The 14,755-nt window shown below is 37.7% G+C and overlaps 1 protein-coding gene across 6 annotated transcripts in view; it reads left to right on the top strand.

The window, feature by feature from the left end:
* RAPGEF2 (Rap guanine nucleotide exchange factor 2) overlaps positions 1-14,755 on the top strand; it is a 324,533-nt gene that overhangs the window by 172,544 nt on the left and 137,234 nt on the right. For 4 of the 6 annotated variants that reach the window (XM_032803442.2, XM_032803445.2, XM_032803447.2 and 1 more), the window contains exons 5-7: positions 3,877-3,952; positions 8,523-8,690; positions 11,442-11,459. In XM_032803442.2, the coding sequence (XP_032659333.1) occupies positions 3,877-3,952; positions 8,523-8,690; positions 11,442-11,459 (262 nt within the window). The remainder of the gene's footprint in view (positions 1-3,876; positions 3,953-8,522; positions 8,691-11,441; positions 11,460-14,755) is intronic. The other 2 variants (XM_032803443.2, XM_032803446.2) reach the window with 1 other exon arrangement.

Genomic DNA, 14,755 nt, shown 5'->3' on the forward strand with positions numbered 1-14,755 from the left:
TTAACGCATTATTATTTTTAACAAGCATCATCAACATGGAAGCATGTCCTCTGGAATGGTGTCCAAAGCATGAAGGAGCATACGAGTGTTTAGCATATCTGGCATGTGAATATCTTGCAATGCCTTCTACAAAAGTGCCATGCGAATGCCTGTTCTCTTTCTGGTGCCATTGTAAATAAGAAGCAGGCAACAGTATTTCCCATAAATGTAAACAAACTTGTTTGTCTTAGCGATTGGCTGAAGAAGAGGTAGGACTGAGTGGACTTGTAGCTTCTAAAGTTTGACATTGTTTTTGTTTTGAGTGCAGTTATGAAACAAAAAAGAAATCTACATTTGTAAATTATACTTTCACGATAAAGAGATTTGTACTATAGTACTTGTATGAGGTGAATTTAAAAATATTATTTTTTATTTAACATTTTTACAGTGCAAATATTTGTAATAAAAATAATATAACGTGAGCTTCGTACTCTTTGTTTTCTGTGTTGTAATAGAAATCAATATATTTGAAAATCATCCAAAATATGTAATAAATTTCAATTGGTATTCAGTTGTTTAACAGTGCGATTAAGTGTGATTAATTTTTTTAATTGCCATTATTTTTTTTGAGTTAATCATGCGAGTTAACTGATTAATGCACAGCCCTAATTCTATTATTTAAGTGCCAAGGGTATATTCCCTGTTGCTTATAGGAATGTGAGTAATTCAATATGGTTTAACTGTATACATATTTAGTGATAATTCCTAAGTGCAACAGCAAAACTTTGGTAAATATACTGATGGTCAGTTCCTAACATCCTATCCTATTATTAGTAGGTATTGTGCCTTTTAACAACTGGAATTTTTTTCACAAGTGTTGATTCAGTGCATGCTTTCTGCCTTAATGCATTGACGGCTCCCTTATGCTGTGAGTTAAAGCCTTTGCAGGTAATTCAGACTTGTGATAAGTAAGCAGGAGTGAGTTTTGGAATGTGTTGTCTTCCTAAAACTTAAATTAGGCAAGAGGGTGATGTCAGGCCAAATTCAGTGGCTGAGAACTAAAAGCTCCTCTCCATAAGAGACAGCAAAAAAACTCCAGAAGAAGAGGGGCAAGAGTAGAGTGGAAAAGCAAGTATTTGTTTCCCTTTCTGGTGTATTAAAAAACGTTACTTCAAGGTTATGTTTAAAAACCTAGTGACAGGAACAGATTTCTAACCTAGAGTAAAAACTGTGCTGTTAGAAATCAATCTTTTTGAGGTATGATAGGGAAACATAGAGATCTTACCTTGATTGATTTTTCCAGTTAGGATACAAAGTTATATTCTTGCCACCACATCTTGTTTACAGTCAATTGATTAGGTGTTTTTTTTGTCCTGAGATTTTTTTATGTAGCAGATTTGGTTATTGGTGTGGGTGATGATAAAAAAATCAAATAGTTTAGATTCTAAAGGCATTTTTTCAAAGAATTAATGAAGTAATGGTTTAATTTTCCCTTCTTCCTTTAAAGGTAGCTGCAACTTGAATAAAATTCAAGAATGGGTTGATGAGTAAGGGAGCACGCATTCTTTTAGTATTTGGTAATAGAAGAATGCTTATCTTTGCCTCTGGAAATATGTGCATCTTATTGAGCAGATTTTAGATTTTTTTTATTATTGAATCTTTAAAACGGCTCAGTATTTTGTAAAATCATTGTCTATTGTAAAAATCTCATGTACCATTCAATATGTACATTGTTATGGTGAAGGAGCACAGCTGGTATTACTTTTCAATATTTGACTGCCTTCTTTGCAAGCTATTGAAATGCTGTTGTGCATGAATCACCGTTTGGACAACAAGTGACATTTTTCATTCTTTACTAATCACCCTGCAGGGTGGTAGCGTAGCAGTAGATTCACTAGAAATACCATTCAGAATGACCTATTAAGTTCCTAGTTAGCCTCATTATGAAATTGAGAAAAATCAAGAAAGCATTACTTGGCATACTTTTTTTTTTTAAATAAAACTGTAAATGATGCATAGCAGCATTGTTGTGTAACAGATAAATAGGCACAATCTCAAAGTCTGGAATTACATTACAAACTCTGTTTTTAAGGTTGGGACAGTAAGCTTGATTTTTGATATCCTTTTCCAAAAATGTCTTTAATCCCCATCTTTCCACTCAAATTTATGATACTCTTCTGACGTGGAGAATGTTTATTGAAAATTTTGAGGTTTGTTGGATAAAATTGTTTTGATGAGAGAAGTACAACATTTTTTTTCAAGCTTTTGAAAAAAGCCATCTTTATTACTTTGGGCACTACATTGCCAAAAAAAAATAATAATACATACACCTCTACCCTGGTATAACGTGACCCAATATAACAGGAATTTGGATATAATGCGGTAAAGCGGGCGGGGGAGAGAACGGGACTGCACACTCTGGTGGATCAAAGCAAGTTAGTTATAACACGGTTTCATCTATAACATGGTAAGATTTTTTGGCTCCCGAAGACAGCGTTATATCGGGGTACAGGTGTGTGTGTGTGTGTATATATATATATATACACACACATACATACTATGCATTTTTAACATGTAAGACAACCTCAAAAGTCTTGTCAGAGTGCACATCCTGAAAAAGAGATTCAGTATTTTGGAAAACTTTGTGGCTGGATCACTTTAGTTCAAGGAAGTTGGACATCACCAGCAAAATATTTGATTTGAATATCAAGGACCAGGTGCTAGAATCTGGACAATCTTTTTCCAGTGCAGGAATGTAGGAAGTGGAGCAGATGTCCTTATCTTTCCATATCCCTTCCCATAATCCTGGGGTCAAGCAGCAGAAAGGGTAAAGAGCAATTCTGCTTCTGGCACAAACTGGATCACTGTTATGCCAGCTTGTAAAGGCCCCCAACAGCTGCTCCACTGGTCTAGGACTTGAAGATCTAATGGTGTTCCAGCCACTCCCCCTCCTAACTCAGAGTATCTCCTATCAGGGGCAGCATCAAGTTGACTGTACCATCAATACACTGTCCAGGAATTCCCCAATGGAAGGGGTCAGTCTCCAGGTTGTTCAAGCCAGCTTTCCATCCTGATGGTGTGGGTCCTAAGATCTTATGCTGTCTTGTGTTAATACATGGCATTCAGTGTATTTCTTTATACTATATCTGTAATTACAGCAAAATATTTTATTGCTATCATAGGTACAGCCATTTGCAATTTTATCACATTTCAGTGTATTTAAAAAAAAAAATTACATCCAGCAATGTGTGAATATAATGTAACATTTTGACACCAAATGCAACTTTTAAGTCTTGTATAGCATTTCGAGATCTATCTATATGCTCCTATTCCTTTAAATGGGCAAATATTTAAACTATTTCTCATTACAGTCATACTCTGTTTTTTCTTGTAGAAAGCAATGGAGAATCAACATATGACATTATTATAAGGAAGGGTATGTGGTAAAAAGCTGAAAAGCTTTCTAACCCCATCCATTCAGCTATAAGAAGTATCTTTAAACGTAGCACATTACATTTAACTATAAAGAAGATATAGGTGTTAGAAAGCCTCTTTGATATTGGTGTAATTTTGTACATTGTGACTTGGTTATTTGCATATATATCAATGTAACTGTTTCATATGTACAATTTATTGCTACTACTATAGCTATCTTAGCGCCTAGGAGCCCTCGTGGTGCTATGTGCTGTACAAACAATTCTTCCTAAATTCTACAAATCAAAAGTTTATTGGCATTGCCATCAGTTAATCAAAGGGGGGGGAAATGTGCACGAAAATTTTACTCTGGGCATATGTGTATTTTTTATGTCTTTTTAAGTTTCTGGGGAGTTTTTCAATACTTTCTTGAGTTGTATTACAGTTTTGATTTTGTTTTGATTGGGTGTTTTTCTTCCTCAGTTTTGGCAAGCGTTCTGCAGGAAGCTTCAGGCGTGGCTGTGAATGCATTGTTTTAGAGCCATCTGAAATGATTGTGGTAAGATTGTGGTGCCCACTTCTTTCAAACAATATTTTTTCAAATTAAATTACACTTTCAAGTTCTCATTAAGAATAAACAAAATTAGGTAGTGCTTGAAATTACTTTGAATTGTCTATACTATACTCAGTGTAAGGTAGTTCTAAATTTAGTGTGTGGTTTTCTTTAATTCAGTGCCCTAGTTTGCAATCATAATATATAGCACAAAAGTTGGAAATGCCATTTAATTAAATGAATGAAATAAATCTTTCAATAATGATAATCTACAAGTTTAAAAACAGTCAATTTAAAAAATGCCTGTAAGGATAAGACAATCATATTTGAAGTAGAGATGGCAGCTATGATTAGCCACGAGTATTTGTGACATGGTAATTTTGCATCTTTGTTTAAAACTGATACTGAGTTTAGTTTAAGAATTATTAACAGTTGATGATTAAATTCTGTTTTATTCCAGACATGTCAGGCTTGAAAATACAGTTTAGGGATTTCTTTTACTATTATAGTTAAAATGTTGTCGGCATCACTAGTATAAAGACATATTTGTCATTTAGAACACCTGCTGTGGTCTAGTGTAGAATAGCTTTATTCCCCAGAGGGTTCTCAAATTCAACACTTCCATAAGTGTCATTGGGCACATCATCCAAATAGATACACCTTCATGACAGGAGAGAGTAAATGCTTTTGCTCTCTTTCTGAAGGATGTGGTATTCAGACCATAACACAGACATAATCCATCATATAGCCATACACCAAATTATCCAAACACCATATTATCCGTGCTCCATATTATCCAAATGCAGGGCAATCATATTCAATTGCTGAAAATAATGCCATCTGTATTTACTGGAGATGTTTTAGAAATCAGGATTAGTGAATTAGGCAGTATTGTAGAAGAAATGAGTTATTCATACCTGCAGTATATCGTAGAATCATAGGACTGGAAAGGACCTCAAGAGGTCTTCTAGTCCAGTTCCCTGCACTCAAGGCAGGACTAAGTATTAGAGCATCCCTGAGGTTATTGTCTAACCTGCTCTTAAAAACCTCCAAGGATGGAGATCCAAATGTCCTGACTTTTAGAAGCATTAAAGAATAGCTTTCACACAAAGTGTAACTTTCTAACTTATTTAAAATGTATATCCATTAGTAGGGGCGGCTCTAGGTATTTTGTTGCCCCAAGCACTGCAGGCGGGCTGCCCTTGGCGGCTTGCCTGCAGGAGGTCCCTAGCCTTGCAGATTCGGCGGCACGCCTGCAGGAGGTCCACCGAAGCCGCGGGACCAGTGGCAACCTGCCTTCTGCCCTTGCGGCGACCAGCAGAGCGCCCCCCGCGGCTAGCCGCCCCAAGCACAAGCTTGGTGTGCTGATGCCTGGAGCCACTCCTGTCCATTAGTCTTCAGGTTTTTTTAATTCTTTGTCACTTTTACTCTGAATCAGGGGTCTCAAGCTCAGATTACCTTAGGGCCAGTGCCAGTCCTCAAATCCTCCCAGCAGGCCAGTAATATCACTCATGTCACCCAGAACCCACCCCCAAATTCTGCCCCCCCAAACTCTGCCCCCCACTTGCCTAAGGCTCTGGGAGAGAGTGTGGGTGAGGGAGGAAGTCTGGGGTAGGGGTCCAGGCTCTGGGAGGGAGTTTGGGTGCAGAAGGGGTGAGAAGTTGTGCTTTGGGAGGAGGTTTGGGTGGGGGAAGTGCAGGCTCTGGAATGGAGTTGGGGTGCAGGCTCTGAGCTGGGGTAGGGAGTGGGGTTGCAGGCTCTGGGAGGCAGTTAGGGGTGGGAGGTGGTGTGTGGGAAGTGGAAGGGGTTGCATGCTCTTGGAGGGAGTTTAGGGGCTGGGGGTGTGTGTGGGAGGGGATGCAGGCTCTGGGAGAGGGTTGGGGAGTGTGGCACTTACCTGGGGCTCCAAGGTGGGGTGGGCCAGGGGGCCTCTGTATGCTGCTACCCCTAGATACTGCCCCTGCAGTTTTCCATTAGGTGCAGGGGTGTGGGCAGCACACGGAGGCACAGCCCTACCCTAGGACCGCAGGGAGGGGCCAGCAGCCACATGGAGCAAGTGCGCAGGAAGCTGCTCCACTGCGCTGCCGGTGATGAACGGGGCCTCGGGCCATTTTAAATCACCTGGAGGACTCTCAAGGGGTGGAGGGTAAGGGAGTGCGTGGCAGCAGGTGGTGCTAAGGGAGAGACCCGGCCCCAAAATTGCTGGAGCCCCGCAGGTCACATTGGGCAGGTTCTCGGGCCACAGATTGCTGGTAGTCTGGGACTTTGAGACCCTTGCTCTAAATTAATACTTTGGTTGTGTAATAGCAGTTTACCTTGTCCTCTGTCGCCATCCTGCTAATAAAACTTTGATGCATTTTATTTTAATGACTTCACAGCATAGAGGGAAGTAGAAATGAGAAATGCCTGTTCCTACCCCCGCCCTCCAGTCCAAACCCCATAATTCTGCTGTGGGGAAAGTGGCAGTCAGCTCCTTTCAAGGTGTGAATCCACCCACTTTGTCTCCCTGTTCCCATTGTACCTTGTCTATGTGGTTGCAGGTTCCAGGAGCAGCTTGCTATCTCCAATTCCTGCTGCTATGTTACCCATCTTTAGCTTTGGGTGGTACCAATGAATGCCTTTGGTACACAGCTCTTTGATGGGTTGGAGGAAAATGAGGGACACAAAATGTGGGAGGCGGGGAGGAAAGGACAGAAAAAATAAGAAAAGGGACCTAGTGGAGTGACAGGGAAAAGAAACCTGAAAAAAAAAAGCTGCAGTTGTGGTAAGGCATGATGAGAAGGGCCTGTGGTGGGTGTTGGATGAGAGCACTTAGCTGACAATCCATCCAAAGTAGCTCGTGAATAAGAACAGCTTTGGAACCTCTTAGTTAAACCTTTGAAGTATACTTTGGCCCAACCTTTTGGAGGACTGACTGCACTTGGAATGGAAAGAACTCAATATTCAGAGGACAACATGTGGAGCAGCTACCAAGTCATCACCACACATCTGTTGCATACCATAAGTGTCTATGGGTATGTCTGCACTGCGATTAAAAACCCATGGCTGGCCTGTGTCAGCTTGCTCAGGCAAAGCTGTTTAATTGTAGTATAGACCTTTTGGGTTTGGGCTGGAACCTGAGATCTAGGATCCTATGAGGTCAGAGGGTCCCAGAGCTTGGGCTGCAGCCCAAACCTGAACATCTACCCTGCAGTTAACAACCCATTAGCCCAAGCCCTGCGAGTATGAGTCACTGGCATGGGCCAGCCACAAGTGTTGAATTGTGCTGTAGACATACCCTTAATAGTTTATGTTTAGTCATACTTTATACACCTGGTTAGGGTAGGACTAGTTCTTATTAAAACTTCTTGTCATGTCAGCAGAATGTAATGGTGTTTCATTTGTATAGATGGTGAAAAGAAACGTGACAAGGAAAAAATCACCTGCATGGTGGTAGTTTGTCATCATCTTCTTTTCGTAACCCACCTACCACTACTTATTTCCTATTTCTCTTGGGGAATAATCTTTTTGGCCTTGGGATACAGATTGAGTTATGTGAATGGATTTAATCTGCACACAAGGACAATACTAGACAGTTTTTGCCACTTTCTGCTTCCTTGTAGATGTGGTGTAATTCTAGCATGAAATGATGGTGTTTCAGCAGTAAGATGGGCACAGGGGAGAAAGATACAAAAAGCCAAGTTACTACAACTTTCTTATCTTGCATGAAAGTCAGAATTCTGAATTGTAAAAACATTTTTCATAGCAATTTATTACTATGTAGTAACATGACTGCGACTTTGCTGCAGCCTCCAGACCAGAGAGATGTTATTGATATTGCTGAGCGGGAAATTCCTTATTCATACACTCACCTACTAGAAATGTTCTGTTTTTTTTTCCTTTCCTATTATTACAAATAAAATTTCTTTTTATGTAAATTTAATCTTTTTCAAATTTCTCTGATGTGAAAATTCCTCTTTAAAAGTCTCAAAATATTTAAAATACATAATTCAAACTGTGTTGCCTATTGAAGAGAGGCAGGATGGGAGTGGAAGGTCCCAGTATGACCCATTGAACTCTGTAGGAAAGCTACAAGTTCCTTCCCATGAGAGAGCTTTATTTGCCAGTTTATTGCATAGACAAAAACATCACTGTGTAAGAATAAAAATTGAGGAAAAGGATGTTAACTTTTTTTTTTTTTTTAAATAGAGTAAGGCACTTGTATAATATGTGAAAGTGTCTGCTCAATAACTCTTTTCATAGTAATACTTGTTCTTTCTCATCCCTGCGGACATTTGATTTCTTGGCACCGAGTTCATGCTTTTCACTGTTGGAAAATGCAGGAAATTCATAACCAACCACGTTCTCTGAAATGGAGTTCAAAGTGCCCTTTCATAAACTAAATTTTAAACTAAAGTATGGCCCTTAAAAATTAAACTAAAGTGGGCTTGTTCAGTAGTAGTGACACTTATACTTAAAGATTGTCTAAAATAAAAGCTAAGAGCAGACGAAAAGATAGGCTTCTGTTTTATTGCAGAATATGCAGGAACTTTAATTTGTAGGGAAATGACCCTTCATTGTATTTATTTTATTATAGGTGGACTACATGGATGAAAATGAAGAATATTTCCAGCGTCAAGCTTCCCATAGACAATCCCGAAGGAGATTTAGGAAAATCAATCAAAAAGGAGAAAGACAAACTATTATTGATACTGTGGATCCTTATCCTGTGGGGAAGCCACCTTTACCTAGAGGTTATCATACGGTAAGTTACCTATATTTGTTTTAAATACAAGACAAGGGAAGAACATTTTTACAACAATAATCACCTGAAAGGTCGAATTCACTGCTGGCCTAAGCAGGTGGAATTCTGTGTGGGAATGTCTCCTTAGGGTATCAGTGAATTTGGCCCAAAGCGTGTGCGTGTGCCCATGTAATTTACTTCACAACTCAGATTGAGAGTTAAGAACACTTAGTTTGTTGCACATTTATTGTTGTTAAACAATGCTGGCAAGAGGACAGCACATATCTTTACTCACTAATCCAGTCATTTCTGGCAACTTTGAAACAAATCAGTTACCTAATACATGTGATTCAAATTTCCCTTCAGTAATTGAAAATGTAATATATTTTGGTGTACAGTATTCCTATGCATTGTGATAGTAGTCGTCCATGATTTGGCTTGTCATTTCTCTATGCAAGACCCAGAGCTGGGAATATTAAACTAACTTTTATTGCTGACTAATATGAGACCAGAAGTATCAGTCTGAACCATGACATTTTTGCCCAGAGCGAAATACTGCAGTCTGTCCTGTATGGTCAGACAAAGCATCGTCAGAACTTTTTTCAAAATAGTTTTTGTGTAATTTTACAGATTCAAAATTATAGGCTTCCTTCATAAAAGATGAAAGATCATAAGTACTAATATTTTAAAGGTGTTCTACAAAATTATTTGTTGGATTATTTTATTTTTCTGTTGAAGAGGGGTCTACTAGGATAAGAGTAATTAGTTTTGGTGTTAACTTCAGCAGCATACAAAATATTCAGAAAAGTAAGTGGCCTTCAGATCCTGTATTCAGCTTTTTTTTTTTATGGCCCTGAACCTACAAAAATATACTGGTATATACATAGATAACTTTATGCATGTGATTGGTCATATTGAGTATAAAGTTACTCAAGCACACAAGTGTTTGTAGAATCAGGGCTTGATTGTTTTAAAAATGCTGTGTCTGATTTGAAGTAGTGTTTTTTTCCCTCATTTTCTCCATCCATATTCCTTTACTTGTTGCCAATTCCTTGTTGTAATCCATTGCATGACTGAAAATGTGTAGATGTTTGATTACATCCACTTTTAGAGATTTTTCCTTGTGTGTTAAATAAATATATCTTACATCAACACTTTATGTTTTTTGTTTATACAACAGGCCCCTTTTAATGGTTTAATGTTCTGTGCAATTTTGATTTTTTCCAAATTTATTATTTATTTCTGAGTTGAGTCATTTCATTTGACTCATTCATATAACTCTTTTGCAGTTTTAAGATAAGAGATTATACTAGTTTGTCACAAACCACCTTTATGTGGCAAGGATATTTGGGTCATGTGGAGGAAGGAATTGTTGGTTTTTGTTTTTTTTTTTGGTTTTTTTTTAATAGATGTAACTTTTATACATCTAATCTACACCTGTTGTATAAATTACTTTTTAAGAATAGGTAAGGGGTTGGTGTAGATTTAAATCCAGTAATAAGAGCAAAAGCTCATCGTTAATCATTCTGTTTAAGTTCATAATGAATTTACAAGTCTGTTGGGAAATACATTATGAGACTGCCAGGTAGACAGTCAGTAAAACCTGAATTAATTACTGACATTTAAATTATTTTTTGTAAAAAATCAATGTATAATTTAAATTAATTATTTTAATTACTTGAGATCCTTTTGGGGGAAAATATTAAGAGCAGCAAGTTCAAATTGAAGTTATTGAAATTGAAGACTTTACCAAGCACTATAAAAATAAAAACAATCTTCATTTTTATATTCCAATCACATTGATATTATTTATATTCTATATACTGCATTTTCCAGTCTGTCACATCTGTGTAGGTTGTTGCTTCCTCACTTTCCTGCCTTTTGGCCACCCAAAAGGCTTTTTGTTTGTTTTAAAATCAAAATTGTTTGAAAATCTAAATGTGTCTTTAAATGGTACTGAAATGTATTCTCTGAAACTGATAGGAATGCAAAGCGCATTATTTTAGTACAGCTCCTGAGAGGTTCTGACCCTTCACAATTCCCATTAGTCAGCAGCTCTCAGGATCAGGCCTTCAGTTATCTAAAATTTAGAAATTGGCATGAATAAACTAACACATTTTGAAAAAAAGATTTTGAAAACCCCCATATGAAATGAATGGTCAAGTATATTGGATTAGTCTTCAGCTGCATGATCTAATTTAGTGTCCATTGTGGGTATGTTTTGATTTGCGTGTTAAATACATTAAGATCAAAAATAAAAAATAAATAAAATAAAATAAAATAACTTCATCCAGAAAATAGTTTGCATAGCTTTAGAGTAAACTAGATTCTTTAATTTTATTTTATACAAGTTCCTTCCTTACCACATCACTGAAATGTTTGCTGAAAGATTATCAATATTTTACTTCACATTGGCCCAAGTGATTGTGTACCTAAAAAGTTAGTGTTCATAATAGTCAAAAAATGACATGCAAAATAGCATTTCTGTAGGAAGTTGGCTATAGTGAAAATGTAGATGAAATTATATAGATCGTTATAAAATAGAAAATGCATGACAATGCTTTGCAAAAATTGTAAATAAAGCTAAATGCGTTATGTTTAATTGTTGCACGGATTACAGAACATTTACACAAACAGCCAATTTATCAAGGAACAGGACTCACCTTAAAATAATTTTAACATTATCTGATGGTGGTATGTACTATAGCATGTCTGATAATGTTCATCTTTTCCTTTCTTCCTATATGGCATTCATTTCATTTTGGCTCACAGGAATGCACTAAACCTCAGGTATTGTAATTTATACGTATGGTCCACTAACAGTTTTACTTGTAAGTTTCCAGTGTGACTAATTGTGTCATAATACCAATGCAGTGTTATGTCCTACCTTTGTTTTCTTTATTGATGTTTTCTGAATTTCTTCTATAGTGGGAATACTTAAAATAAATGCAGGATTTGGTGACAGTACACAGTCTCCTTAACCTGATTACAGTAGACCCTCAGAGTTACAGACACCTCAGGAATGGAGGTTGTCTGTAACTGAAATGTTCCGTGACTGACAAAATTCAGCTCCAGCTCCAGGTTCCATAGGCAGCTTCCTTGCAGGCAGCTTCTTTCCCTGCTGGGGCAAGCTTGTCCCGTGACTGCGGTGGGCTGGGAAAGGTGGTGATGGTCAAAACAGTGCATCTCCTTCACAGTGGGGGGACTAGGAGTGGTGAAAACAGCAACCTCCCTCCCAAGGGGTGTGTGTGAAAACAGCAGCCATAGCTCACATGAAAGCATCGCAGACCCCAGTACCGCTCTTGCTCTGACTGCCTTGAGTTGGCAGTGAGGGCTCACAGCTTCACCTGTGAATCTGTAAGTGGGTGGGGGTAAGGGGACAGGCAGCCCAGATGTGCCTATCTTTAAGATGCAATACAGGCATAGTACTATATTTGCTTTTTTTGGGTCTCCGCTGCTGCCTGATTGGTTACTTCTGGTTTTACATGGTGTCCGGTTGACCAGTCAGACTGTAACTCTGCTGTTCATATCTTTGATCTACTGTAATTTACCTTCTTCCTTGCCTTCATGACATCACAAGATTGAGGTGATATCACTGGAGGATGATGTGCAAAGCACAGAAATAAAGAAAATAGTATATTTAACAGAATGCATTTATGTATTTCCTCAGGATAGATAACTTATTAGACTTCTGTATTGGTTCCAAAAACAAAGTCCATTTGTAGCTGTTCTGCCCTTGCACTTCGTAAGGTCAGGAAAATAAGTTGGGGAAATGAAAAAGTAGGCAGTGGAAATTTTGTTAGCTGAAAATTTGTAGGCTTTGCTTTTGCCATTTTGTTGCTGTTTGATTCAGCATGAGACGGTGAGATTAGACTTTATTACGGCACTCTTCAGTGCTCTTGATTGAAATGGGGAAGGAGTTTGAATGGGCTTACCACAACATGTTGAAGAATCATTGTCGGGAAAGTCATGTCTGAGTGAATAAGCGAAGTTCTAGATTGGAGCCTGTCTCACTTGAACAAAAATTAAAAGATTGTAGGATTTCTGTCCCAGATCAGCTCTTAAGTACCAACATACTATGAAGACCTAGATGCCATGCTTTATGATTTTAAATTTTACTTTTAATTACATTGATGCAAATGGAAAAAAAACACTTATGCATATACTATATGTGATACTTTATAAGAATGTATTTGGTATATTTTGTGCCACTGAGTTAGTGATATAAAACATAAAGAAATCCCTTTGGTATGTAGAGCTTGGTTGACAAATTAAAAGAACAAGTTTCTTTAAGATTCTTGCTTTGAGCAAAATATTTTTTTTTTTTTTTTTGCTTTATCCTTCTGACCTTATGGCCAGAAATTTGATTACTATTTTTTAGCTAACCCTACACTACACTGCTAATGAACTATTGTACTGGCACTCAATTCATTGGTGTGTTTGAAGGTTTCTTGTTCTTTTGGGATTATCAAAAGGGCTTCAGTGCTGTTTGTTACAAAGCTGTTAGGTGTGAAATAGCCTGTTGTGCTGAAATACCATCTTTTTTGTAACAATAAAGATATATTTTTATCTTTCTAGGAGCCCAGTCCTCATCTCTTTTGAAATCAATGGTAAAACTCCCCATGACTTAGGTGGAGTAAAAATTGAGCTCTAAATGCACGGTAATAGTAGGGAAATACATTCCAGTGTTAACTATGGTAGTTCAAATTCTTACTAGAATGTGAGGGGACATACTTCATCATTGATACAATATGTTGGCTTAATAGTCCTTCTTAATAGTTTTAAATATAAATGATCATATGAAATAAATCAGGATTCTGATCTTAAGTTTGGCCCTTAAAAATTAATGTAGTTTTCTAGACAGTTTTTTTTTAAGAATATCAGAATAGAACAGTGTAGGAGAGATATTCTAGTAATAGCTTCAGATAGATTAATGTGAAACTCCTGCATTTTTAACTAACCAGTGGAATGCTTAAGGTTGATCTTAAAATGGGGATTTTGGTGTCTTTGCATGTATTATAGTCAGAGCTGATTGCCTATAGTTAGGGATGCTCAACAAAGCATTTTCCCTTGTAAGCCTTTATTTTTGGTGGCTTATAGCTTTGCCAAACTTTAACCATTTGGGCTGAAATTTTTCATGCTTTATATCTTATTGAGATTTTTTTAAAAACTTAGCAAAAACAGCCATTTCCATTAATAAGATTAGGAAAAATTAGCTAGGTTTACCAAAGTACAATTTTTGTAGGTGTTCTAGTTCCCATGTGCCAGAATTGGCGCTGCTCTGTAACAATTTATGAAAACTGTGTTGATGTTTGCTTAGTGTCTGAATATGTTGGTTTAGATTAATAGGGTCTGTAAGAAAACACAAGCAGACAGGAAAAAGAATGTCTCAAGATAAGCCACATGTTCACAAACACTTGAGGGTTCTTAGGAGACAATGCCTGGTGAGGAAAGGGCCTGTGAATACCTCAGAGGAAGGAGAATTGTAGCAGAGTTTAAAAAGGGACTCTCGAGAAGGGGAATTGTTTGGGGGAACTGAGCTGACAAAGGCATGTGCTGGGGTGTCTGAAGAAGTTGGCTGTTCCTAGGTTACCATCGTGGAATGGTAAGCCTTTAGGTAAGATAGATATTCATATAGATTGCTTTTGTTCTAAAATCCTTTTTTTCCCTACATGCTTTGTTCCCACTGCTAAAATAAACAATATTTTGGTTTTAGAAGATTATTCTGTAAGCTATGGTTTCAGTCTCTTGAAAGGAAGAACCTCATGTGCCAGTCCCCAGGTACAGAATAAACACAGCTATGCACAAGGCTCTGTGGCCTAGGTTTGGTCTAAGAGTGGGAGAATTGCAGAATTATAACCTGGAATAGGTAAAGGCATGAGGCCTGACATCTGAAGAGGTTGCATCCAGAGACTGCAAAGGAATAGAGGTGCAGCTGGGCCTGTAACCATGACGGTCTAGTACATCCGTGATTTGTAGCATAAACATAAGCTGTGAGGGGTAGTGCTAGGGTCAGACAGATATCTTCTGCTGTCCCCATGAAAATTGGAACAAGTTGTAAGATTGAAAATTGCCATTTGAACATA

This window comes from Chelonoidis abingdonii, chromosome 5 (genome assembly GCF_003597395.2).
Source record: "Chelonoidis abingdonii isolate Lonesome George chromosome 5, CheloAbing_2.0, whole genome shotgun sequence".
Classification (NCBI taxonomy): Eukaryota; Metazoa; Chordata; order Testudines; family Testudinidae; genus Chelonoidis; species Chelonoidis abingdonii.